At 47.4% G+C, this 27,834-nt stretch overlaps 1 protein-coding gene across 1 annotated transcript; it reads right to left on the bottom strand.

Annotated features, from left to right (window-relative positions):
- On the bottom strand, positions 1-25,795 carry ERCC3 (ERCC excision repair 3, TFIIH core complex helicase subunit). The gene is made up of 15 exons (XM_021695861.2): positions 25,686-25,795; positions 25,123-25,328; positions 24,228-24,464; positions 22,247-22,296; positions 21,693-21,828; positions 21,331-21,495; positions 20,837-21,041; positions 19,081-19,395; positions 14,264-14,448; positions 10,409-10,611; positions 9,518-9,614; positions 8,314-8,431; positions 4,135-4,253; positions 2,081-2,233; positions 1-458 (listed from the first exon to the last, which is right to left on the bottom strand). Exons 1-15 carry the CDS (start codon positions 25,711-25,713, stop codon positions 327-329), a joined length of 2,349 nt encoding a protein of 782 aa, XP_021551536.1. The 5' UTR covers positions 25,714-25,795; the 3' UTR covers positions 1-326.
- Positions 25,796-27,834: the final 2,039 nt, after the last annotated feature.

Below are 27,834 nucleotides of genomic sequence, written 5' to 3'. Positions count from 1 at the left end.
TCAAATGCTCCATTTCTGTTTATTCAGAACATTAAGATAAATACATCTTAAATATTACAAATATTTATACACAGGAATGACCACTGCCCATGACTGAAAAGGGGTCTGAAAAAAAAAACCCCAAAAATAGTCTCCCAACTTTTTTGAAGCCCTGGACAACCCATGAAGACAGAACTGAGCTCTCGATGCATTTTCTTCAACACAGTTAACAAACATTGCATCTAGAACAGTTTGGCCAATGCTAGAGGAAAGAATGAGGATGTGGAAAGTCCCTATCCAATGTTGGTGCTGAGCACCCAGCTTTCACCCACATGACCCTACAGACGTCATTTCCTGAAGCGCTTGAAAAGCGGGTGCACGTGCTTCGTGGAAGCCTTGCTCCGAGCCGAGTGGTACTCCATGTACACAGTGTCGTCAGCCCCAGACATGGAGCTCATGGTGCCAAAGCGCCGAGATACCTGCAGCAGCACCCAGCCCATGGTTAGTTTCCAAGGGAAAAAACACTCCTTTTAAAACATTTATAATCGTAATAAGTTTTATAAAGTTTTTAAGTTTAGTAAATACTAATTTAAGAACATTTATTGACCACTTACTGTGTCTCAGGCATTGTCTGAAGCAGTTTACATGTATTTACATGTGATAACTCATCCAATCCTCACAATTATTACAATTCCCATCCTACAGATGAGGAAACTGAGGCACAGAGAGATTAAGTAACTTGTCCAAGATCACACAGCTCTTAAAGAGATGGGACTTGAACCCAGGCAGCTGGCTTCAGATTCCCTATTCTTTTTTTTTTTTTTTCTTTCAGATTCCCTATTCTTAGCCATAAGGCTACTCTGCCTCTCTTAATGACAATTTATAAACAGAATTTTTCAACAGCGAGGGCAGCATCCCCCAACACCTCGAGACTTCACCATTAGGCTCTGAATCAAGTGGAAATCCAGAAAGCCCTGGGCTTGAATCTTGGCTCTACCTCTCACCGGGTGGCTTTGGACAAATACTGAATGTCTGAGCCTCAATGAACTCATCTGTAAAATGGGGATAGCCTCATCTGTCTTGACATAAGTGGTGTGAACAGAAATCGCACAGGCAAGGGTCTGACCCAGAGTCTGGCACACTACTTGCACCAGATTATAAGCCAAGTATGCAGATAGGCACCGAGCAATGCCATCAACAGCCTGACCTTAGGTGGCTCACTGGTTGGTGGGAATGGCCTTAGCACACAGAGGCAAGAAATTTCCCTGAAGCATCCATCCATGGAGAGTGCCCAGAGGGGGATCCAGCCCCCACATTTGGGGGCAGAATGGCCTCAGGCTGGAGGGAGAACAGCACCTCCCCAGGGGACGCTGCTTTTCTTTCCTTGTCCCAACCGTTGCTCACCTTTTGGCTCTAATATCAATTTAATTTGTTTTAAGTACCTGACAAAACTGTAGTTTTCTCTGGAAGGGCTGGTAAGGACTCCCCATAATGGTACTTTCATTAATTATACCATATTATATTGGCCTAGCACATGGTAGTGAATATTCAGTATCTGCAGAATAAATGGAAAGTTCACTATTTTCAGAGAACTCTAAATGTTTCAAGATAATATAGTCAAACTACCATGTGAGCTGATCCTCAGACCCACCTTACAGGCTGGAAGGCCCAACTCTATTACTGAAGAGGGGGCCAGAGCTGAAGTGACCTGCCCGAGGCCCCGGACGGTGGGCCCAGGCACAAGAGCCCGTCCCGCAGCCCCCCGCTGTAAGCCTGGGGCCGCCTGTGCCATCCCAGGCCCCATCGGCAAGGCGCTACCAAAACCCGAACCAGACCGTGAGGTGAACGGCGCAGGAGGCCAGCTACAGTGGCCGTGGACTTGGCGACGTGAAACAATATGTGAGGAAGGAAGGAGGCGCACCAAAGGGCTAACGGGGGCTGTTTCTGTTACTCTCTCCTCTGCGGCCCCCTGGGCTTTCCAAGTCGTCACAGATGTCACACGTCTAAGACGCCACACAGACACACACAACTAAGTACGCACGCGCACAAGACTTCTGTCCTTCGGGAGGACGGACAGCTGCAGCCTTGCCCACCCACTCACCTGGCTGGATCTGGAGGCAAACTCCCCTGCCACCACCTCCTCCTCAGCATCCAGGTCGGTAGCCGCCAGGACTTTCTGTAAGAGCTGCTGCTGCTCTTCCCTCGTGGAAAATGCCAGCTCTTCATCCTCCAGGCCAGCAAGCTTTGTGATCACCTGCAGAGCCCAATGCCGCAGGCCCCATGTCCCCTTCTGTTTGCCCTCCCCCAGGCCCAGCTGAGCAGGCGCCCAACCACAGAGAGCTCCTCCCCGGCATTTCAGAGACCAGCTTGGGAGCCCCCTGCAACGTGGGGCTCAACTAGTGACTGCAGGGCACGAGAGGCGAAGGGGATTCCAGAGAAAGCTACTCCCCCAACAGCAGATACAGGATCGCTTACAGAAGATCACTGGGGGCCTCAGTGGCTCTAAAATGTCCCTTCTGGCAGTTTTCCAGCCTGCGCCACATAAAGGAAGGGACCAAAGACAGGCACGGCCTGCTGCCCGAGGGCACGGTCTTCAGCCTCCCGGGCTCGGCGGCCAGGGCTTCCAGCGGGAGGGAGCACTTAGAAACGAGAGCCTGTCCACGTGGATTTACAAGATTTTTTCTAAGACAGAGGTTTGGTTTTCCTTTCTTTGGGGGTAACTTACTACACAGCCTACCTATCCCTCAGGAAAGCCTGGGCTGATGGTGTAGAGAAATCTTTTTGCCCCCCTTTAATTCTTCTCATCATTTTAATTGAAAGAAAAGTCCCAGAAGTAGGGACGTGGCTGAGCCCTTCAAATGGCCGCAGACCCGGAGCACAGATACCGGGCATTTCTGCCCTGGCCCGACCACCCCTCTGGGAACTCCGGCGTCAGGATTCTGGGAACTCTGACCTGGCTGCTCTTCAGCGGGCAGTGCTGAAGGCAAGGCCAGGAAGGCAAAGACTGCTCCACCCAACACAGACCATCACACGCCCACGTGCCTTTCTGCCCGGCTCTCCTTTCAAAGAACCCAGAACACTCCCTCATTTGGTGCTTGTCTCCTCCTTGACTCTCCCACGGATCAGGAGGTATGAATGCTGCCATCACCGCATACTTTTTACAGATACATAAACAGGCCATCATGCAAATCCTTCAAAATGCGGTCAAGTATCCTGTCCTCCAGCTCAGCATGACAAGTCGGAAACTGTCACTGCTTCTGGCTAAGGAAGGAGGGGCTGGACAGCCCTGACCTCTTGTCTGTGGCTAATAAAGGGAATTCACCAACTTGTAACAAGACACAATCAAAAGCACCTGAAAAGGCAGCCTGTAGTCTTTTGTAAACCAAGAACCTGGGAACCTGCATGTTCTAGGGGCACCCTTTTAGTTCTCTGCTTCCAGCACCCCCATCCACTCCCACAAATGAAAATCTTTAGGGGCACGAAAGCCTGACCTGAACAGGAAAGAGAGCAAACGCCCCAGCCGACGGAGGCCAGCCACAGCTTCGGCAGCCCCAGAGCTGTCCGACTGCCCGTCCGTCGCACGTGGACAGCTCTGGCGCGAGGCCCACTGAGGCCCAGGCTCGCAGCTGACTAAAGGAAGGGCTCACCCTGGGGGGGTGCCCCATCACAGCCTTCCTCGCTCACATTACAAATCAGGTCTGTGGGCAATGGGAAGTCCTAAGGCTTGCGCTGACAGCCACTGCTTGTGCAGGAAAGTAACCCAAGGGGCTCAGAGTAGCATAGGGATGGCCACAGCTCCAGGGCATCTCAAGTCCTGCGAGGCTAGCACATTTTCCCACCAACAACTAACACTCTTTTGGCAAGACAACTATAAAATGTTAACAAGTACAGAACCCAAGCCCCTTGCTTCAGAGGCCCTGTTCTTTGACCAGTCACTGTGGGAAGCTTGGTGCTGCACAATATTTTCCCTCAAAGTCCCCGGCAACTCATGCCGAAAAGAAGGGAATCTGAGGCAGGGCTTCCAATGCCCTAATGTTCTGTGCCTGTCTGAGCTCTGTCCCACACTGGGGCCCACAGAAGTTCCTACTTCTCTTAGAGGCGTGGGTACCAAAAAACCCCTGGTTCTATCCTGACCGGAGATCAATGAATACATACCTTAAAGCTATAACCCTGATCTACCAAAAACCTCTGCCGCTTGGTTGAGTAAGCCATTTCCTGTGTGTCCTGGGACACCAACGAGTAGAAGAAGGCATTGTACTCCTCGGCAACCATCCCTTAAGAGAGGAAAGGAGAAAGGACAACATTAGCTGTTACAGTGCCAGGAACTGAGGGTCCAGGGCTCAAAAGTAAGTATAGCTGACCCCTGAACAACACGACAGTTAGGGGTACCAACACCCCGCACAGCTGAAAATCCACATGTAACTTCTGACTCCCCCAACACTTAACTCCTTATAGCCTCCTATGGACTGGAAGGCTTACCAATAACATGAACAGCTGACTAACACCTACTCTGTATATGTATTACATAGTATTTTTAACATAAAGTAAGATAGAGAAAACATTATTAAGAAAATTATAAAGAAGAGAAAATACACCTACAGTATTGAACTACAGTTATCAAAAAAATCCCTCACAGTTCAAACCCGTGCTATTCAAGGGCGAGCTTTGCAGTCAGGGGGCTAATGGCCCTGACTTTGCTTGGGCACTTCATCAAAATTAAAAACATTTGTGCTTTTTTTTTTTTAAAGATTTATTTATTTATTTGACAGCGAGCAACACAAGGGGGAACACAAGCAGGGGGAGTGGGAGAGGGAAAAGTAGGCTTCCTGGCCCAGCAGGGAGCCCGATGCGGGGCTCGATCCCAGGACCCTGGGATCATGACCCGAGCCCAAGGCAGACGCCTAATGACTGAACCACCCAGGCGCCCAAAACGTTTGTGCTTTAAAGGACACCCCCCCCATGAAAGTAAAAAGACAACCCACAGAATGGGAAAAGATATTTACAAAGCATGTATCTGATAAGGGATTTGTATCTGAACTATATAAATAACTATTACAAATCAATAATGAAAAGACAAATGACCCAATTATTAAAAGGGCAAAGAATCTGAACAGACATTTCTCCAAAGAAAATCTACAAATGGCCAACATCCCATGAAAAGCACTCGACATCATTAGTCATCAGGGAAATGCAAACCAAAATCACAGTGAGGTACCACCTGGCACTCCCTAGGATAGCCAGAATCAAAAAAGATAATTACAGTAATTATCAAGGATGTAGAGAAACTGGATTCCTCATACACTGCTGGTAACAGTGTAAAATGGTGCGGCCATTTTGGAAGATAGTCTGGCAGCTAATTAAAATGTTAAAAAGAGAGTTACCATAGCTGACCCAACAATCTCCTTCCCCCTAGATATATACCCAACAGAACTGAAAGCATATGTCCACACAAAATTTGCACATGAATTTCATAGCAGCAGTATTCCAAAGAACCAAAAAGTGGAAATGACGCAAATGCCCATCAACAGAAGAACAAATAAACAAGATGTGGCATGTCTGCTCAATGGAGGATCATTCGGCAATAAAAAGAAGGAAGTGCCGGGGCGCCTGGGTGGCTCAGCCGGTTAAGCGTCTGCCTTCAGCTCAGGTCATGATCCCAGGGTCCTGGGATCAAGCCCCACATCGGGCTCCCTGCTCCACGGGAAGTCTGCTTCTCCCTCTCCTCCCCGCTTGTGCTCTCTCACTCTCTCTCTCTCTCTCAAATAAATAAAATAAAACCTTAAAAAAAAAAAAAAAAGAAGGAAGTACTACTACATGCTACTATGGAGGACCCTTTGGAAAACACGCTAGTCAAAGAAGGCAGCTGCAGAGGGCCCAGACTGCATGATTCTGTATGTATGCAATGTCTAGAATGGGCATGTTTATCAAGGTAAAAATAAGAGTCCCTAGTTAGGGCTAGAAGGCAAGGAGAAAGGAGTGACTGCCAGTGGGAAAGGGTTTCTTTTCTGGAGTGATGAGAATATTCTAAACACAGCCTATGGTGATGGTGACGTGACACACTTTGCAATTATATTAAAAACCACTGTGGGCACCTGGGTGGCTCAGTCAGTTAAGGGTTCAATTTGGCTCAGGTCATGATCTGGGGGTGATGAGATCGAGCCCCAAGTTGGGCTCTGCACTGGGTGTGGAGCCTGCTTAAGATTCTCTCTCTCCCTCTCCCTCTGCCCCTCCCCACCCCACTGTGCACACACGTGAGCTCTAAAAAAAAAAAAAAAAGAAAAAAAAAAAAAGGAAAACCACTGAACTGTACCCTTCCAATGGACCAACTATATGGTATATGAATTCTATCTCAATAAAGTTACCAAAAAAAAAAAAAAAAGGCTCAGAGAGAAAACCTAGGACAGAATTATCACAGAAACTGGGACAGAGATACTGCAGCCTATAAAAGCTGATCCTTCTGGACAATCTGCAGATTTTTGCTTCACAGTTCAATTGTCAGCAGGTTCCATATCTGTGTACTGCCTCTGAGTTCAACTATTTCTTAGTCTTACAAGAGCTCAGAGATGCAAAGAAAGCAGCCAAATACCTTATATCAAATAGTATTTTTTTTAAAAACAGAATTCTACTCAAATTCAAAGTGGTTTTCAAGTTAGATTTGTTTCTTTTCTGGGAGGTGGTGAGTAAGGCATAAGTTACGAATTATGTTCACATATGCTAGGCAGATTCTATTCCTGTCAGCTTATAAAAGCCGCCACTGTAACAGCAGCCTCCTATATTCTGTTACATAAGGCTTACTCCTCACAACAGCCCTGCAAGGCAGGATGTACTCCCACTCTGGATGGAAAAGCAAGGCTCAGAGGGGCAAACTACCTGCCCAAGGTCCCAAGATTGGCCCAGTGCCCATGTGCATGCTCTTTCTACTAATATGCCCTGCCTCCATATTAAATACAGTTAGCTCCCTCTTACACATATTCTAACACGGTATGACTCCAACCTACGCCCACTAACCCTGTTTCCGGACACCCTACCAGTCCGGCTGTCTCCTAAGAAAGGAAAGCGAACACCCCGAGGACAAGGCCTGTGCCCCTGTCTTAGGGCCTCCCTGGTCCCAGGAGGGGGGCCGTGGCCATCTCTAAGCAGCAGCGCCAGTGCCTGTCACACCCACTGTTGGGGTGTGGGCCCTTCGACCACAGTTATGAGGCACAGACTCCGACGTCCTGCATCCTCATGCGCTGAGCATGCGACAGCCCGGCTGCAAGCTGCCACCCAGGACGGGGCTCTTCCCAGGTGCTGTGTGAGGCAGCCAGCTATGGCTGCCCAAGCTGCTCCTACCAAGCCCTCCCCTTACTCTGGACTCAAGGTCCAGGCTCCAGGTCCTAGACATCACTGGTGGCCCAGCTCTGCTTTCTCCCACTACGTCTACACCATGCACACCGCACTCCTGGCTCCTCTTACAATCTACCATTGCAAGCACTCAGCTGAGCGGATATCCATGTGAACCAGGCAGCTGCCAGGGAAAATATGCACACAGTAACCCTAAGGCATGGTGGCGCGAGTCAAGCTACTCATGCTGTTTGACAAGGTCCAAGTATGGGGGACGATCCTGAAAACAGGAGACTCCACAGCTGGCTCCTACTATTCTCTTTCATTTTGTTTATGGCAATCTTTATAATTGTGGGAATATTTCTGGGGTTTCATGATAAAGTGACTACTCATCTTAGTTATGCCTATCTAAGCAATCATAATGAAACTAATTCCACAAAGAATTAGTTTCTATAGAACAAAATAACAAGACGGTCACGCTCTGTCTAGCACCCTTCTCTTTGCGTACTGTTTTTTAGTTTTAGCGAAAGTCAGTAAGCGGAAATCAATAAAGGTCATGTTAATCATTACAAAGGAAAAATGAAAGAAGGCTATGTCTGTAATCCAGAGAATGATCTAAGATTATCTCGATAAACTGTAAAAAAAAACATAATCACATGTTACGAAAGTATGGAAAAACAAAAATATCCTAACATATAAATAAAGTTCCTACGAGGCTGTCAGGAGGAGATGCTTGCAACCTGATCCTGTGTCTGTGTCTCCTCATTCGCCGACGCCGTCCTTTGCTACGAGAGACCCACCCTGGCTGGAGCAGGACTCCGGCAGAATGGAGATAATACGAACCAGGCAGATCTTGGTCCTTGCTCTGGGATCCCTCCCTGCAGTCTACTAGGCCCAGGGGCGCGACCTCGCCACCGTGAACACACAGGCAGCTTAGGCCTACCCTCTTCCCAACCAACGTGGTTCAAAAGGAGAGACTTCCTGGAGCAGAAGGGGTAAGACCACCTTTACCTTTTTTGGCTCGGAGCACTCGCCCCAGCCTCTGGGCCTCCTGCCGCCGGGAGCCACCATGAGATGAGATCTGAATGAGAACATTTGCTTCTGGCAGATCAAACGATGTGTCGCCCACCTACAGAAATGAAACAGCTGTGAGTCTGGGAAGGTTTTTTATTTGGGACAGAAAGAAAAAAAAAAATCAATTGGCCCTGAACTTAAATAAGCTCTCTAGATAATTGAGAAAGATAATCACCATCCTCTTCTCTCTCTACCAGATGCAGGCAGGCCTCTAGGACCTACTGTGAATTCTCTGGAGAGCTGTCCTCAAGGAGCCGTCAGGACCCACAGTCCCCACCCGCTGTCTCAGCAACATTGGCAGTACGGGCTGCTGGGGCCCAGCGACGAGAGGGTCCTAGCAACCGACACTCTCCGTAAATGATCCCTCTTCTTTTTTTGCTACAGAAACATGTCTGAACAAAACCATCCACACTCTCAAATGGAGGCCACTGAAACCACCAGCACGTGCGGGACACATGACCTGGTAAGGGCCACTGTCCACACTGGGCTGGATCTGGCTCTGGGTAACGGCCTCTGCTTGAGGGTTCCAACCACCGAGGTTCCCAAGCACACATCAAAGTTTGGCACTTACTGACCCAGCCATGATCACTTTATTAGTAAATCTCATTTATTTTGAGCTTTGGGTCTGTTCTAATCTGAATGACCGCTCTACACTATTGGGCCACAGCTTCTAAGAGCATCACCCAGCTGGGCCTTCATGAGTTTGCGTCGTGCTTACCTTGACCACCCACCATCGAGGCACACGAGGAGCCCAGAGAAAGGCTGCCTGAAGCCCACAGCAATCTCTAACTCCACAAAGAGAACCTCATCTGAATGCCTACTTTGGCCACAATAGGTAATGAAAATTTCCTCCTTAGATAAATAAAATATAATTTAAAATTCCCATATCCTCAAAGGAAGTGGGAAAAATCTCAGTCAAGCAGAGACTTTATAGATCATCCACAGTACATTAAACCCTGCATCTGCTCCTTCTGCTACCCATCAGGAAGCACTCTCTGTCTCCAGACACAGAAACACTGGAATGAAAACTGACATGTCACGTCCCTTCAACAAACATGAATTCACTGTCTAGAAATCCCCCAGTGTCCCCCTAACCCGGGGGGTGCTGGTACCTCACCACCACCCTGCATGCCACACAGACCTTGGATATGAAGATGGTGTTGATTTTGGGGTTGTGCTTGAAATTCTGGAGAATCTGCATCCTCTCTCCTTGGGATGTAGGACCATAGATATAGGGTCTAAAGAAGAATGAAGCTGCATTAGGAAGGCCACAGAATCACCCCCTCAATTATCCTGAAAGCACATTAGAGGGAAAGGGAGCTCCTGCAAGGTTTCTCTCTTCCAGGAAGCCCTCCGTCATGCAAGAGTATCAGGAGAAGGCCCATAAAAATGAGTGGCTACAGACCCTCCGCCAACGTTCTGGTCACCACTCTCTTCAGGATTCCTTTACTTTTTCCTTTTTTCTTTGTTTATACTTTTTCCTGAGTCAACATCCCTCGATCTAAGCTTCATGTCGACACAAGTAGTGCTAACACAGAATCCAGGTGGGACTGTGGGCTAGTAAGGACGTTGCTGGTGATTCCTGAGAAGCTCTTTCTAGCTGTAGGGCCGTAGCTGGGATGCTGGCCCAGTCAGCCTTGCCTTCCTGGCCCCCGGCCCATACAGTCTGACCCCAGCTCCACCACAGTGCTCACTCGGCCTGCCACTCCTGATGCCAACTTGCTCCCACCTTCGGAGCCCAGCTCAAAGATGGTGCCCCACCAAAGCAGCGCAACTCTAGCCCCTGATCCCTGGGCTGAGGGTGACCGGGCACCCTTTTCTATTTGCTCTGACCTCTGAGTCTGACTACCTGCTCCTCTGTCTCACCTGGTTCCTGGCCCTGGGGCCACAGAACCAGACCTTTAGATCCTAAGAAGCTCCTGAGAGCTTCTAGAGGAAGAGAAAAAAACAAACAAACAAACCGAGCACCTTCTGCACTCCGGCTTGGGGAAGAGAAGCCGCCTGGTGGCAACTCCAACTTTTCAATTCTTACTTGTTCAGCCTAATGGCATATTCCTTCAGGGCAAACACGTTGTCAGCAAAGACAATAATCTTGTCATTCCTCCTTTCATGAAACTTGATCAGAAACTGGCAAGCTCTGAATTTGTTGGGGTTCATGGTGTACAGCAAGATTCGTTTCTTGGTTTTAATTGCCACATACTCCCGGTAAAACTCAGGAGACATTGGGCACCAGACCTGTGACACAGTAAGAACCACGGGTCAGTTTGCAAGTTGAAATATCACATGATTAGAAACATTTGAAGACCATTCACTTAGCAGTACTAGCTTTAAAATAAATCAAAAAGGGGTGCATGAGTGGCTCAGTCGGTTAAGCGTTGGACTCTTGATTTTGTCTCAAGTTGTGCGATCGAGCCCCATGTCAGGCTCCAAGCTGGGCATGGAGTCTGCTTAAGATTCGCTCTCCCGGGGCGCCTGGGTGGCTCAGTCGTTAAGTGTCTGCCTTCGGCTCAGGTCATGATCCCAGGGTCCTGGGATCGAGCCCCGCATCAGGCTCCCTGCTCCACGGGAAGCCTGCTTCTCCCTCTCCCACTCCCGCTGCTTGTGTTCCCTCTCTCGCTGTATCTCTCTCTGTCAAATAAATGAAATCTTTAAAAAAAAAAAGATTCTCTCTCCCTCTCCCTCTGCCCCTCCCCATCTCCTCCTTTCTAAAAAATAAAAAAAATAAAAAATAAATAAAAAAATATATATATATATATAAACCAAATCAAGTACCTAATGGTGAACCAGGACACTCTCATATTTCTCTCTTAACACACAGATTTTTTAAATGTATCGATATCCAGGGAATTACTTTTACACAAGCTCCAGGTAAGGGAAATCAGGTTCTCAACCAGTGGTCCAAGTAATCCCTCCTGTTTAGACCACCCCTTCACACACAAGTCTACACACAGCACTGGTATGGAGAACCACACACACAAACTTCCTACCTTTGTTGTTGAGTCAGCCTAGCAATGACATCCTAGGAGTAATGAACTCACCTAGCACCTAGATCCTGGTTTGTAAATTTCATTCTCTACTAAAAGGGCACCCTGGAGAAATGGCTGATTCCAGGACCAGGGTGGGTAGGGAAAGTACCAGCTAAGTCTAAAATATCCTGCTGTGCCAGAAAGCAAGGAAGTGCTCAAAGAATGATGGGGACATGTCAAACGGATACAGAAGCCAGCTGGAAGGGGGTCCCGTTGGTTGCATCGGAGACAATTTGATCATTCGAGTAAGAATGACAGTAACACTCCTGAGGGCCTCCTCTGTGCTGGGCCCTGTGCATGGGCTCCCAGCACGGTAAAGGAAGCTCAGACAAATACACTGAAGTGCCATGGGTTTTAAAGGTCTCAAGGCTGTGAACACACAAAAAGGACCCTCTGGAAATTTGTACTGAACAGGCCATAAAGCCTATCCTGACAGGCTCAGAATTCTGACCAGTGCCACTTCTGTGTGATCATCACAGGCCCTTTCTTCACGCTGCAACCAACGTGGAATTAGCTGCCATCATTACATGCCGAAACGGGGCTGAGCTCAAATTCCTAGGTTTTGCTGCTGCTGCTGCTGCTGCCGCTGTATTTTCTGGTTCCTCTCAGGCCACGTCCTATCCACGTCCACATTGGAATTTCTCGTTCTTTACCAAAAAAGCAATTCTTTTTTCAAGTAAAATCTTTAAAATTATGCATTTCACAGAACATGAATGGTCCATAAACGTATGAAACAATACTCAACGTCATTAGTAAACAGGAAAATACATATTGAGATCATAAAGGAATACCATTTTCATACTTACCACATCAGCAAAAATTAAACAAAAATAAAACTATTATGTGTTGGAGAAGATGTGGAAAAACCTCGCTCACCCTTGATGAGAAGGTCAACTGATACAAAACAGAGTTTTCTAGGATGCCTAGTAAAGTGAACATCCACATAGCCTTTGACCCAGAAATGTTATTCCTAGGTGTATCTGCTAGAGCAGTGGACTTCACAGTTGAATCATTTTACATCACAAACTAAACATTCATATGTACGAACGATTTTATTAAATAACATATATCCTTAATATGTATTATGCTTTCTGGCAGAATCTATTCTATACTGGTCATGACCCAATAAAGTAATGTCACCAACTACTACGGAATCACAGTCCACAGTGTGAACAACACTGCTTTAGAAAAGATTATCCAAGGCCCCAAAAAACAGGTATAAAAATATTTGCAGCAACACTGTCATAACAGCAAAAAAAAAACTAAGCTCCAAATTTACAGAAACAAAATAAATCAGTGGCTCACTAGGGCTGGGAGCAGAAGCAAGGATTCATGGCAAATGGGCATGAGGGAAATCTGTGGTGGTGGGAAGTTCAATTCTAAAACTGGAGTGTGAGGATGGCTACAGAACTCTTTACACTTACTAAGATCACAGAATTTCTAAATCACAGTATTTACTTACAACAGGTGAATGTTAAGAAACATGAACTTATACCTCAGTAAAGCTATTGAAAAGACAAGTTAGCAACCTAAATGTCTGTCAACATTAGAGATTTTATTTTTACTTGCTGTGTAATATTCCATTATATATCAAATTGTGGTGTATTTGTACAATGGAATACTACAGCACAATTCAAAAAAATGAACTACAGCTACTTGCATCTTCAAAAAAGTAATACATTCTGCAAGAAATAAAAGCACTAACAGACATATATAACCAGGTTCTATTTATATACACACACTTTTTTTTTCTAAGATTTTATTTATTTGAGAGAGAGAGTAAGCAAGCACAAGCAGGGGAGCAGTAGAGGGAGAGGGAGAAGCAGACTCCCCAATGAGTAGGGAGCCCAATGTGGGGCTCCACACCAGGACTCCAGAATCACAACGTGAGCCAAAGGCAGACGCTTAACTGACTGAGCCACCCAGGCATCCCTGAAGACTTTTTTTTAAGGCAAAGCTAAACAAAATAGGGGAGGGAAATATACACAGGAGATAAAATAATAAAGGGAAGCAAGAGAGTGACAAACCCAAGTTCCACAACAGTGGAACTTCTCCCCCTGGCAGGGGGAGAAGAGAAGCAACTGGAGAGGAATAGGGGGCCTCACAGATTTCTGCAACACTCTGCTTTGTAAAATGGGTGCTGATTATGAAGATGCAACTACAGGGTAGGGAAGTTTTCAGCAGAGCAAGTCCACCTGCACAGGTTCTTCACACTCACCTTTACCCGAGAGGCCCCCTTCTGCCCTTTCACCCCAGCCAGTGAGTGACAGTCACTTCAAGGTGCCAGAAAGGATTTTTGTTGTTGTTCCTTGTAAGGAGACTTACCTTTGAACATGTACTTTAAGCATTTACCCGTGCAGGTATTCACTGCAGAATAAGATCGGGACAGTGTGTTTCCCAGTGTGTTCAGAAATAAAATGATCTAGGCCACAGGTGCCTTCTGGGGGCATCAAATCCAAGAGGCTTGCACACTGGGGTGGCCTGGATAGTTGCCCACGCAGGACAATCCAAGAATCCCTCAAGAGTGAGGGTGGGTGAGAACAGCCTGAGGTGCTCCCTCCCAGAGAAGAGGAGCATGGATTTTGGAGTCAAACCAGCCTGGATTAGCATCCCAACTTGTGCACTTACTCACTGTGTGCCCCTGGAACGTTGATTCTGCTTCCCAAGTCTGCGGAGTGGGAAGAACACTGCCCACCACACCAGGGTGGGAGTGGGGGGCCTGAAGCAACAGGATGAGGTGGCGGCACTTTTGTGCAAGTCCTGACCTGTGTATCTGCCCATGGGGAGGTGACCTGATTCCTTTCCCCTGAACCCCGGGGGAGTCCCTCCCTTGGAGACAGTGCTGGGAAGGAGCCGGCTACCTCAGCACACTGGACTTTGGCTATGTAGCCGTTGTTCTGCAGCTCCATCCAGTTGGCTTCGTAGAGCTTGGGCCCAATCAGAAAATTTAAATCGACGATTTTGTCATCTTCCCGGACGAGGGTTGCAGTCAAACCCAGCTTGCAGTGGGCCTGCACGATGGTGAGCACCCGTCGGAACATCTTGGCTAGGGAGACAATCAGTGCATTCACACCGTCATTTTTTTAAATGCTCAAGGACTACACACAGCCTTGTGACTTCACACTGGCCTGGGACACTATGGAGGCTAACCCCCACATTTCTGAATCACAGGAATCTGGCTCTAGACAAGAGTGACTAGGCAAGAACGCTTAATCACCACTTTCAGACCCGTCCAAAAGAGGGAAGAAAAAGAGAACAAAAGGGAGAAATGGCTTTAGGGAAGCTCCAAGTTAGGGAACCCCAGGATCCTTCCTTGCAACAGCTAAGCTACCAGCAGGAGCACAAATGGCAATTTGAAACATAACCTACAACACTTAAAATACCATTGAGCTCTAAACGATGCAAGGAATTTGCTCGCCCTGAAACTTATATCCAGGTTACAGGAATATGGCTGGGTAACTGGGGGATCAGAGGATAGGAGCTGGATCTGCCCGGCTTCCCACCATCTTCCCAGAAACCAAGGAAACAAAAGGGAGACATGAAACCCCAGGCACACCCTGACCCTGGAAACTCCCTTCTCCAATTAGATTCATCTGGTCAACCAGCAACCCCGTCTTTCTCTCTTTGGAATGTTACAATTCTTTCTGATTTATCAAATTAAATAAACACATAAGTGGGCACGAGACATTAATTTCAAAACACCCAACTGTGGGTTTCCATGGGCTCATCTTTTAAAAATCCTAATACTCTGAAAGAAGGTTAAAATGTTTGAGTCATGCTTATCTTCTAATATAATTAAAGGTAAAGCTAGTTAATACTGCAGAACCAGACGTTAACAATCTGAGGAAAGATTGCACCAGAACATAAGCCAAAAACCTAAGAACAGCAAAACAGCAGAATACTGTCTAACCCCCAAGTACCAGGACTTCCAAGCCTAACATGGTTTGCACATACACTTGGAAGACGAAGACCAGAAGCACGGTTATGTCCGAGGACTGTGCCGCTCCAGAAAAGGGTAGCCAAGGACCCCAGACCAGGCTCCTCATGTCAGAAGGGCATGCGAGCCAAGGCAATGGAGACACCAACCTAATGCAGGAGCCGGGAAGGCTGCACCGGATAGCCCAGAGATTCTATCAACCCAAGGGAAGCACGAGTCTCGACCCCGCCTGGACACTCTGCAGCCAGAAAGTCCTTCCTATGGCATCTGCCCTGCAAACGGGTCACGTCCCACTACCACATTCTCTAACAGCCCTATGGCTGTCAGGAGGAAGAACTCACATACAATATAGTGCATGGCTTGACAAATTTTACACAGGTATGTGCCTGTGGAATCACCCAGGTCAAGGTAAGTGCTCTTAACACCTGGAAGTCTCTCCTCTGACCCCTCCTGTCAATACCAGCACTCTCCCTCAACGGAACCAGATCCGACTTCAGTCATCCAAACTTTCTATAAATACAATCACAATACACACTTTGTGGGTATGACTTATTTCACTGTATGTTATGTCACAGTTGTCACTTGACATTTATTTGTGTGACTTTTTTGTCCCTCCCACTTCATCTCTAGTCCAAGCACAATGCCTGTGAGCTCTTAATGAATACTTGCTAAAATAATGAAGTTGGCACAGTGTCCTGCATGCAGTAAGCACTTAATATATGCAAGTCCTGCAGTGCAAATTTCTTATTAATATAGTGACCCAATAGGACCCTTCTTGGAAGATGTATAAAACCACCACAGCAACCTTTACCTTTTGAGATAGATCTCAAAGATTTATCATTCTACCTAATCCAACATGGCAGATGTTTAACAATCAAGAAACTTACTGTGATTTCTTAGAATTCCCTTATTTAACATTGGCTCTCTGGCCCAGTGAGTGTGGCCAGGCCAAGGGGTGCACAAGACAGAACTCAGAATTCTTTACAGCTGTTTGGTTTTACTCTCCTATCCAGCCAGAGACAAACTGACCCAGTGAACCAGGGAAAAAGATACACACAGACACCCACGGCGAGCGTAAAATTTTGTGGTGGTACACCTCTGTAACCTCATCACCAGGCAACCAATCCCAAGCCTGGCAGCCACCCTCTAAAACCTGGCACATAGGCTAAAGAGGAACATCAACATAAACTAAATACACACACAAGCAGAAAGCCTCAAGTTTTCCCAAGCTTCAAACACAGCCTCCAACTAAACCGCTACATGGCAATTCCAAATTCATCTGTAGGATGTGATTCTCTAGGTCACCAATTTCTAATCCAATCAGATGCAATACCCCCCACTCCTTAATTTTTTTTTCTTTTAGTTTTTAAATTAGCACACAGTAAAACTGGTGGGTGGGTGGGATTGGTTCCATAAATTTTAACACATGTATAGATTCATGTAACCACTCCCATAATCAGGATACAGACCAATGCATTACCCCAAACGCTCCCTTGTGCTCTCCCTGTACTGTCACACCCTCCTCAACCCCTGGCACCCACTGATCTGCTCTCCATCACTATCCTTTTGTCTTTTTAAAGGCACCATACACTATATAACCTTCTGAGATGGGTTGATTTCACTCAACACGTACCTCTGGAGATTTATTTAAGTTGTTGCACACAGCAACCGTGTGTTCCGTTTCATGGCTGAGTAGTGTTCCAGGGGAGGGATGGACCCATTTGTCTATCTGGTCACCCACTGCCAGGCATTTCGGTTACTTCCAGGTTTTGGAGACTCTGACTAGAGCCACTATAAACATTCAGGAGCAGCTTTTTGTGTAAACCTGAGTTTTCATTCTCTAGGATGAATGCCCAGGGGTGGGCCTGCTGAGTCATATGGCAATTTTCTAAGAAACTGCCCAACTTTTCCACAGTGACCATACATTTTGCGATTCCCCTGGTGACACATGCTAGCTGCTCTGTCCTCTCGTCAGTACTCATTACTGTCACTAGTTTCCATTGTAGCCACTGTGATGGGTGTGTAGCGGCATCTCATCTCCTGGTATTAATTTGCATTTCCCTCAGGGCTAATGATGCGGAACATCTCTTCCGATGCTTCTTGGCATCTGTACATTCTCTTCGGTGAAATGTCTATTCTTGTCTTTTGCCCATTTACTAACATCTTTGCCACTACCAGAATGTCCAACTGGCAATCAAATGAATGTGTTTAAAGCCTAACCTTCCTCTATGGCTTTCAACATCTCAATTAATGGCCACTCCTTCCTTCCAATTACTAAAGCCAAAAAATTTACAGTTGTCCTTCATTTCTCTTTCTCTCAGATCCCACATCCAGCCGGTCAGCTTCACCCTCACAATACATCCAGAAGTAGATTACCTTTATTCTTACTCTTGCTGGTACCCACCCCACCGCTTCTACCCTTGCCTCCTCCAGTCTACTCTCAGCACAGCAGCGAGGGTGGTATTTTTATAGCCATAAATCAGATCATGTCACCCTCTGCTCAGATCCCTCAAATGGCTTCCCACCCACTCCCAGTACAAGCCAAAGGCCATACAGTGACCTATGAGGTCCTATGGCATTTGGCCCACACTCTATCCTGCCTGCCCCTCTCTAACCTTGGCTTTGACTGTTCTCGTCTATGTCCCTCCCACCACACGGGCACCTTGCTGTGCTGGACCATGCCAAGTACTCTCCCACCTCAGGACTAACACCCTGTTCCTTCAACCTGAAAGACCCCTGATCCCTACCTGGCTTGCTGTGAACATCTCTAGGTATATTCAGACATCCAGGAGTGCTGGAGGGGCTCTCATTGCACCGAAAAAAAAGGATGCTAGGGCCATTTTGGACATATTTCAAATATATGAAAATGCCTCTGATTTCATTTCATTCAGAGAAATCTCTAATTTACACTTCTTAATTTATCAGGGCTCCCCCTTCATTTGTTTTATCAAAAAAGATTTGCCTAGACTACTACTCAGCAATAAAAGGGAAGACCCTATCAATACATGTTATAATATCGATAAATCATCATGCGAAGTAAAAGCAGGCACATGTAAGAAAATATGTATTATATGATTCTGTTAATAAGATGTTTCCAGAAAAGGCAAATCTACAGAGACAGGAAGCACTTCAATGGCCCCTGGGGCTGGGGGTGAAAGCACTGACTATAAATGAGTATGAGGGAGAGGTTCTAAAACTGGATCATGGTGATAGCTGCACAAGCTCACAAATTAACTAAAAATCTTGAATTGTACACTTACAATGGGTGGATTTTATCAGTGGATATTATATCAATATAGCTGTTACTTAAAAAAAAAAGACTGCAACACTTGGAGAAGTAGGGCTTCTATAATATATTAAGAATCAACACTTTGGGCTTCAAATAAAACAAACACCACTACGGCAAGGACTTCAGTGCTCCTGGTCCAGTTTTCATGGCACCACAAACCAGTGGGTTAAGGGTAAGCGGAGCTGCAACAGTAAGATGGAGGAAGAAGGGAAATACCATCTTCTGAATGACTATGCTGGGCCCATGATTAAGGAAGCTGTGAAGGGATACACCCATTCACCACCCACCCTCATCCCCACCCCCACATGCTTATGACTTACTTTAAACCTCTACCCAGCAAGCCTTTCTACCAAGATGGATGTACTACACAGCAGTCCTTCCCTCAACCCAACAAGTGGAAATCAATTTCTGTCTCTGAAATGAGAGGGCAACTCAGCTCTCAGCCTGCTTACCTGGTATGGTATGGACTTCATCCAGGATCATGAGGCCCCACTCCTGAGTTTTGAGCCACTCCATGACTCGCTCAGCCTCCCAGGACCTTTTGGTGGTGTGGCCCAGCATGGAGTAGGTGCTAATGGCAATGGAGCAGCCTATGGGCTTGTCCTTGGCGTCGGAGGTGAAGCGGCAGATCTGGCTGTCGTCGATGGCGGACCACATCTTGAACTGGGCTTTCCACTGCTCCACAGACACAGCTGAGTTGCCCAGCACCAGACAGCGCTTTCTCACAGTGCATGCAGCTGTCACGCCAACCAGGGACTTCCCAGCACCTGTGCAAAACCAAAGGGCAATGAAAACCAGGCCAGGTTGCAATGGACACAGACAGACAGAATGACTCATCACCACACGAATCTGGGTGAATCCTCACAGCTGATGTTGTGAGGCACTTATTGCTCCAGAGCCCCTGTTTTCTTCTTTATAAAAAGGAGACATGCGGGCGCCTGGGTGGCTCAGTCGGTTAAGTGGCTGCCTTCAGCTCAGGTCATGATCCTGGAGTCCCGGGATTGAGTCCCGCATCAGGCTCCCTGCTCAGTGGGGAGTCTGCTTCTCCCTCTGACCCTCCCCTCTCTCATGCTCTCTGTCTCATTCTCTCTCTCAAATAAATAAATAAAATCTTTAAAAAAAAAAAAAGGAGACATGCTCAGCTCATGCCAAACACGAGAATTAAGAGACAAGCCCCAGGCCCTCCTGTACCATTTTCCATGAATTCTGTTCAAACGTTGAAATCTCCAAACAAACCAGAGGTGAGAGACATTCCCATTGTTTGCCATTTTGAACGTGAGAAAATGAAAGCTGAGGACAACTTGCCCAAGCCATGGGGAGGTGGCGCTGCTGGGGCACACGGACCACACAGAGGGCTCGGTACACGGCGGCTGGGCCGAGAGCTCAGGATTATGGGAAAGGCGGACCCTACTGGCACAGACAAAAGCGAAATTCCAGGGCTTCCAAGTTTACTATCACCCATCATTTGAAGATCAAGATAAAAATCAAGCTCTTCCTTTTAAACAGCAATTCCTCTTTCACCGGGCATGCGCATCAAAATCACCCAGGGTGATTTAAAAAAAAAAGAAAGAACCTGAAGGCACAGGCCTCTCCCGTGGAGATTCTAACCTCCTTAAGTCTGAAGTAGGGCCCCCAGGTGAATCTGTTGTGACCTGTGGCCAAGAATGCTGGCCAGGACCTGACATGACTTAGGACAAATGACATCAGACAGGTGCCAGGGGGGCTGTACGGCCTTTCTTGGACGTGTACACTGTAATAAGCCATCCAGGAACAAGCAAGCAAAGTTTCTGTGCTAGGAAGTCCCCATATACACACAACTCACAAGACTGACTGCAAAGAACGAGACCCTAGCCCCAGTGTGTAAAATAGCACCTTCCCCTCCTCACTGTCTAACCACTCACCCTGCCTCTTCTCCAGTGCCCAAGATCTGACACTTGACTTAGTTGATCTGTTTACCCTCTCTCTACCACCAAAACAAGCTCCGTGAGGTCAGAAGTGTTGTTCTATCTACCAATGCATCCCCAGTGCTGAGCTCAGAGCCCTGCACACAGCAGGCACTCAAATGTTTAAGTCATGAATGAGGGAATCATCTGACCTTCGCTGCTCACAGGTATAATTTAGAGAAAGGCACACAAAAGAGAGTGAGGGGAAGCTGTCAGACCGAGACGGAGGAGCCTGACCCACCTTCTTCACTCAGGTGTCACTTACCACAAGGAAGAACAATGACCCCAGAACGGGCACGTCCGTTCCCAAACATCTTCCGCAAGCTCTTCTCCTGATAAGGTCTAAGGACAGCTGTGGGTTTCAGGTCAATGTTGATATCAGGGTTAACAGAATCATTCCGGAAGTCATATTCTGCCAACAGAGGGTACTCCAGGTGGATGCAACGTTTCTGGAGTTCCTCAATCATTTCCTGGGGAGTGAGCATGAAAGAGGTTTTATAATCTTAAGTCCAAAGCGTGCTCATAAACTGTACATAATCCAAGGGGCCATTTCCTACATCTCCCTTGGACTTGTGAAGGACTGCCACACCAGCCTGAGGGATAGGACATGCAGGACTAACTCCATTAGGAGGAATGATGCTACAGCCCACAGACACCAAAATAGAGAAAGCATACAGGAACAGACGGGGACCCCCTCTCCCACATACTGCAGAGTCCACGCAGGGCTGGGCCAGCTTAAGCAGGGGTGCATGCACTAACCTGCTTGACTTCAAAAGACACTGTTTGGGTCTCTTCTTCTTCTTCTTCATCCTTGTCCATTTGTTCATAAAAGTCAAACAGGTCCGTGGGGATGTCAGATTTACCCTGTGGGTCTGTCACCCGGGAAGTAGAAGGCCCACCACTGCCTTCAGCAGTCTTGGCAATCTGTAAAAGAAAGGCAGGATCTGGAGCTCTATATGATGAGCCCTCCTGCTACCAGACGAGAGCCAAAGTTGCAAGGGGAACTGCAGCTGTAAGAAGACTGTAGGGTCCCAAGGTTGCAAATGCTGAACTAACAGCCCCTGAGAGAGCTGACATCCCAAATGCTCCCACCCCCAAGGGTGACCCAGGAGGCCACCTACAGCAGACTTGCTGGTGAAGGTCTCTGTGATGAGCTCTGTAGCCTCCCCCTCAGAGTTCCGCAGGCGGCATTCCCGGATCACTGGATCCTGGAGAAGATGCTGGATGACATCAGGGTGGGAACTTTCAACGAAGTACCTGCAAGAGGGGATGAAGGAGGGGACTACTGACCGGTACACCATTTCCAGAAGGTTCTGTTGCTCATTTGATCAGATGGTCTGGAAAGAGTGCCTTTGTACCTCTCTCTGCTCTTACTCTCCCACAGCCTTGGCCAAATCTGAGCTATGAGCTACGGGCCAAGATATGGCAAATGAGGAGCAAAACCCTGCTTTAAGTCAAATAAGGAGGGGTCTGAGTCCCAGCTCCACTGCCAGGGAGAACACAGTGGCCAGTGAACGAAATCTCCAGTCTGGGTCACTTCACTTTGCTTATTCCTTTTATCCCCTTACTCAGGGGAGTAGGTGCTAGTGCAGACAGTCCACAAACGTGAGCTCCTTGCCCCCTTCTGTGCACAGGGTGAAAATGCCTCGGGCCAGCCTGTCACAGAATCCCTTACCTGTTGTGCTTCAGGACCAGCTTGACTTTTCCATAGCTGACAGTACACAACTGCAAGGAGTGACATCAAACAGGCACGATTAGCAATGCGCGGCTCACTCAGGACACATTCATTACTGGGCACGGCTTACTACTTACCAAGTGAAGAGCTCATTTTACTTTAGGAAAGCCCAACATGCAACGCTAAAGAGGTCAGGTCTGCCTAAATTGAGCTTTTTCTTATTAATCTCTACTTTTGAAAGTAAAACCTTGCTCTTGCCTGGCTCTGATACACATCCCTTGATTTATAAAATGCTATGTAAAATCTTTCTTTCCCTTTCCCCTTTCTTCTCCATTCCCACAGGCCCCATCCTAACCCAACGGTTCATCCAGCCACACCAGCATTATTACAGCCCCCAGCACAAAGCTGGCACAGAGTAAGGGCTCCGTAATGGTTGCCTAAATTAAATGGAAAGCCTCCCGGCCTGCTCACCAATGGTCCTATTTCCCCAACTAGAATCTAAGTTTCTTTTTTTTTTTTTTTTTTTTAAAGATTTTTTTTTTTTTTATTCATGAGAGACAGAGCGAGAGAGAAAGGCAGAGGGAGAAACAGGCTCCCAAGGAGCAGGGAGCCCGACGCGGGACTCGATCCCAGGACCCTGAGATCATGACCTGAGCCGAAGGCAGACGCTTAACCATCTGAGCCACCCAGGCGCCCAGAATCTAAGTTTCTTGATGGAAGAGAATACAGCTAAAATCTTCCAGGTGCCCAACAATCTTTAGGATGGAACGCAGCAGAGGTTGTGTGGCGGCCATGGAAATTCGCCACTCAGATCTCGGGCCGCAGCCTGCCCCTGCTGCTGCCCTCTGAATCTAGCACTGCACTGTACCAACACCTACATTCCTGCAGGCAGCTCCCGGCCAAGACTAAGCACAGCTAGTGCACTGATGCAGGGTTCATTCCAGCAACGTGCAGGACTTCTCCCTGGGCACCTTTCCACATCACAAGAAGAGAGAACTCTCACCAGGACTCCTGTCAGCTTCTCTGAGATTGGATGCTCTACTGTACTGGATGCCTGTGGCACTCACCTGCCACTCCAGATTTGGCGGTCTGAATCCAACTCCCTTTAGATCAGCCAAGGGCAACAAACTCACTGTCCATCTCTTCTGAATGGCATTCACCTCTCAGGACAAACCCAAGCATGTTCAACTGCTCTTCATATGGAACCCTAGCCACCTCAACACTTGGAAGTTCTTTTTGACATTCCCAAACAGAAATTGTTGGGATTGGTCCCATGCAGGTATTCAGAGATTGGTCCCATGCAGGTATTCAGCCCTAGACAGTTTACCAGTTATATTAGTCTACTCAGCTGCCATACAGACCACCAGAGACTGGGAGATTTAACAACAGAAACATTTCTACAAGTCCACAAACAAGAAGCCAGTGATTAGTTTCTAATTAAGGCTCTCTTCCTGGCTCCCTTTTCACCATGTGCTCCTATGACCTCTTCCTTGTGACACACGAAGAGAAAGAGAGCATGTGAGCTTTCTGGCTGACTCTTCTTAAAAGGATGCTAATCCTACTGGATCAGGGCCCCACTCTTGTGACCTCATTTAAACTTAATTATTTCCTCATTCCAAATACAATCACATTAGGGGTTACGGCTTCAGCATATGAATTTTGGAGGGGACCAAAATTCAGTCCAAAACACCATTACCTTTCGGCTGCATTCCCAAATAACCCTGGCCAAAAGGGCTGAATTAGTATCCCCAGTGCACTAGTATCCATTGTCTCAGAGCAGCTCATGGGACGTGTGGCCTCAGCAAGAACACCACGCTGGATCCAGAAGAGCAGGAGCTGGGGTAATCAGTTATGCGAGCTCCCCACATGAGATCTGAATGGCATTTTCATGACTGCCACAGGCTGACAGAGTGTAGCATCTGTCTCCACTATTACTACGTTAACAAGGAAGGCAAAAGAGCTGGCCTTAGCCCCCACTTGCCTTAATAAACTGAATAATTCCATCAGGGACTCCCGTCTTGCTGAGCTTCCTGAGGTACTCAGTGATGTCACTGGTTTGCAATCCAACACTGACAGCTGCATACAGGGAGTAGGCAGTTAGTTTGTACTCATGCACGTGGGTTGGTCGGCACACTGGCTCTGCGATGGCCACCAGGAAGTCTTGAGCATATTTGTAAACTGGAGAGAAGGCTTCTAAGAAGATGTGGCCATCAGGAGCCTAAGAAACACCAAATGGACACAACAGACAAAGAAATTAATGAGCTGTAAAGACTATTAGACTCTTTCCCAGATCATTATCCAGAAAAGAGAAGCTGCCCAAAAAGTCTTTAACACCCGGGATGTTTTTGTAAGCACTCCTTTGGCCAACCGTGAGACCTGTTACTTTAATCAGATACAAGGAATGGAGAGACAAGGACAGGTTTCCAAAGTCAGGAGCTGCTTCCCACTATTCTTCACAGGGAAAGCCCACCTTATTGGCTATCCTCAAAGTACCTTTTGGCCAGGTTTCAAATGAAGGTAGAGTATTAATTACTTCAAGTTGAGCAAAAGAGCCGCCTAGCAAATACATAACTTCCATTAATTTTTTAAATGGAGAATTAAAATAATACACAGTAAATGGCATTTATTCGATAAATAAAAAAGTATTTCCATGCAGGCGGTAGAAATGGAGGGAAGGTGAGTAAGAGGAAGGGCTGGAGATGAAGGCAGCCCAAGTCTAGCCAGCACATGTGTGCCACACCTGCTCATTCCTATCTTGGGCTGCTCAACCAGTATGTATGAAAGCTCTCTTCCGGCCAGCTCCGGAGAGTGGTACCCTGCATTTCTATTTTGGGCCCACAAACTCTCGGTCCTGCCCTAGCTGAGGGTATGCTTACCACCCAGAGAGGCCTCGAGGTGTGGTCGTCCTTCAGCGGCATCTGCAGCCTGTAGTCCTTGGCTCCATATTCATCCACTTTGGTGCCGGACTCATCCACCTGCTTCCCGGCCGCCGAGGGGACCGCTTCCTGAGAGTCGTTCCCAGGGACGTCGTCTTCATCTTCTTCTTCATCCTCGTAGTGCCGCTTCTTTGACTTCTTCTTATCTGCAGATACGGATACAGAAGTGAGCCCAGCAGGAGGAACCTAGGGCTCCCTCCTAGCGGCATTTCGAGGAAGGCTGGCAGCAGCCGTATTTCACAAACGCCGCACACTCCTAGCCAAGAGCCACCTGCGTGCCGCTGGCATGCACTCCCTCAAATGCTTCCCACCCGGCCCACGACACAGAGCGACCAAAGGTCAAGGATCGCCCCTGGCCCAGCGGCCTGTCGCGACAGCATGTACAGGCCACGCGCGAGACACTGTGGGATCGGCAGCCGCTGAGAAACCCGGAGCAGCTACGACACAGGACAATGGGGACGGCGAACGCAGGCAGGCCCCAGCGCGCCCGACCCACGTCTCACCGCGGTCCCCCCGGTCTCTTTTGCCCATGGCAGCGACAGCACCAAACAGCCGGTGCCACGGGTCTCCGTGGCGGCTGCTCCCAGGGGGACTTCCGCTTCACACCGGAAGCTATTTCGGCAAGCACACAGGAAGTCCCGCCTCTGAGCTCCCGGTCGCACGGTGGGTGAGCGAACGTTGCGTCTGCGTTTCGTCCGTTGTGTGCTCCTGCCGGAGCCCGTTTTTCGCTCCCATTCCTTCCTGTAGTCAGTCAATGAAATATTTATTGAGCATGTTTATGGAAGTCCAGGCACTGTTTTTAGCCGCTGGGGTAGGACAGTGGACAAAGTAAGGCCCTGGCCGCCTGGAACTTAAATTCTGAAAGAGATGTGGGCCGTGAACAGATAACGGCGTTAAGAGCTCCAAGAAGAAATAAAACAGGGCCCAGAGTGACAAGCAGTGCCATTCTAAATAGAGTGACCTCAGAGTGCCTCTCTCTGGGGTAACTGGGTAATGGACATTGGGGAAGGTATGTGTTGTAATGAGCACTGGGTATTACATAAGACTGATGAATCACCTGTACCCCTGAAACAAATACTACATTATGTTAATTGAATCTAAATTTTTAAAAATGAAAAAAATAAATCAGGAGAGTTCCCAGGAAAAAAAAAAAAAAGAATGCCTCTCTCGAGTGGCATTATTCGAGCAAAAGCTCTGAAAAAGCGAGGCAGTGTCCTATGTAAATCCCAAGGGAGAAGCAGTGTGAGCCCAGGACTCCACCACACAGGTTTGACCTCTAACAGGAAGCTGAGAGGGGAGCAGTGTGGCTGCAAGAAGTGGGGGAGAAGACTCAGTACCCAGTACTGTACATGTAGTTTAGTGGTTCTCAAAGCAAGGTCCCCTGGCTGCATCAACATCAGACGGAAACGTTCAAACTGAATAGAGGCACAAATGCAAAGTATCAGACCCCACCCCAGACCTATTGAATCAAAACTCTAGGGACACAACAGTCTTGTCCTCCACAAGATGCTGATGGTCAGGTTTGAGAACCACTGATGTAGAGCTTTGTAGGCTCTTGCAAAAACTTTGAATTTTATTATGAAATAGGAAACTGTTAGAGATTTTTGAGCAGAGAAATGACAATTTGATTCAATATTAAAAAGTCAATCTACACTAGCTGCTGTGTTGAAGATAGCCTTTACAAGGTCAAGGGCAGCGATTGCAGCACTCCAGTTGAGAAATGCTGGCTTTACCAGGGTGGTAGGGGTAAAGGTGATGAACAGTGGTTCCAGTCTGAATGTATTTTGAAGGTAGAGTGGGAGTTGCTGACTGACAGTATATGCAAAGTGAGAGAGAGGAGTAAAGGATAACTCTTAAGATTTTTGGCTTTGGCAACTGTAAAAATGATGTACCTTAAAGAAGGTACAGGTTTGAAGGGTGGTTCTAAACATACTGAATTGTGAGTGGCTGTATTAGTCCACTTGAGTGCCATAATAAAATGTCACAGACTGTGTGACTTAACAGAAATTTATTTTCCCACAACTCTGGAGGTTGGAAGTCCAAGATCAATGTCCTGCTCTCTTCCTGGCTTGCAGATTACCACCTTCTTGCTTTCTTGCTGTGTCCTCACTGTGGGGTTGAGGAAAGGGCAAGAACTCTGGTGTCTCTTCCTCTTCACATAAGGACCCCAGCTCTTCCAGATTAGGGCCCCACCCTTATGACTTCGTTTAAATTTTATCACTTCCTTACAGGTTCTGTCTCCAAATACAGTTCACAATTTCAGTTAGGGCTTCAACATATGGGTTTGGGGGAGAATACAATTCTTTCTGTCCATAGCAGTGTGCTAATAGACAATTAAATAAAATGTCAAGAAGGCAGTTGGATGTAAGCCTGAAGCTCAGGGACCTAGAAATAAAGTTTGGGAATTGTCAACATATGTATGGTACTAAAGCTATAGAACTGATGGAGGCTGCCTAGGGAATGAATGTAGGTAAAGAAAAGTTTGGGATACATTTCACAGTGAAGAAGCTGGAAGGTGGAGAACTGAGGCAACACTAGTCAAGGAGCAGAGAGGTAGCGAAATAAGGAGACCTGGAAGTCCTGCTTTCATTTGACAGCATTTCAGGGTAGAGGAAGTGATCAGCTGTATTAGATGCTGCTGATCAGCTGAGC

Source organism: Neomonachus schauinslandi, chromosome 3 (assembly GCF_002201575.2).
Source record: "Neomonachus schauinslandi chromosome 3, ASM220157v2, whole genome shotgun sequence".
Classification (NCBI taxonomy): Eukaryota; Metazoa; Chordata; class Mammalia; order Carnivora; family Phocidae; genus Neomonachus; species Neomonachus schauinslandi.
The sequence above is the reverse complement of the archived record's forward strand: the minus strand, read 5'-3'. Positions and strand labels throughout refer to the sequence as shown.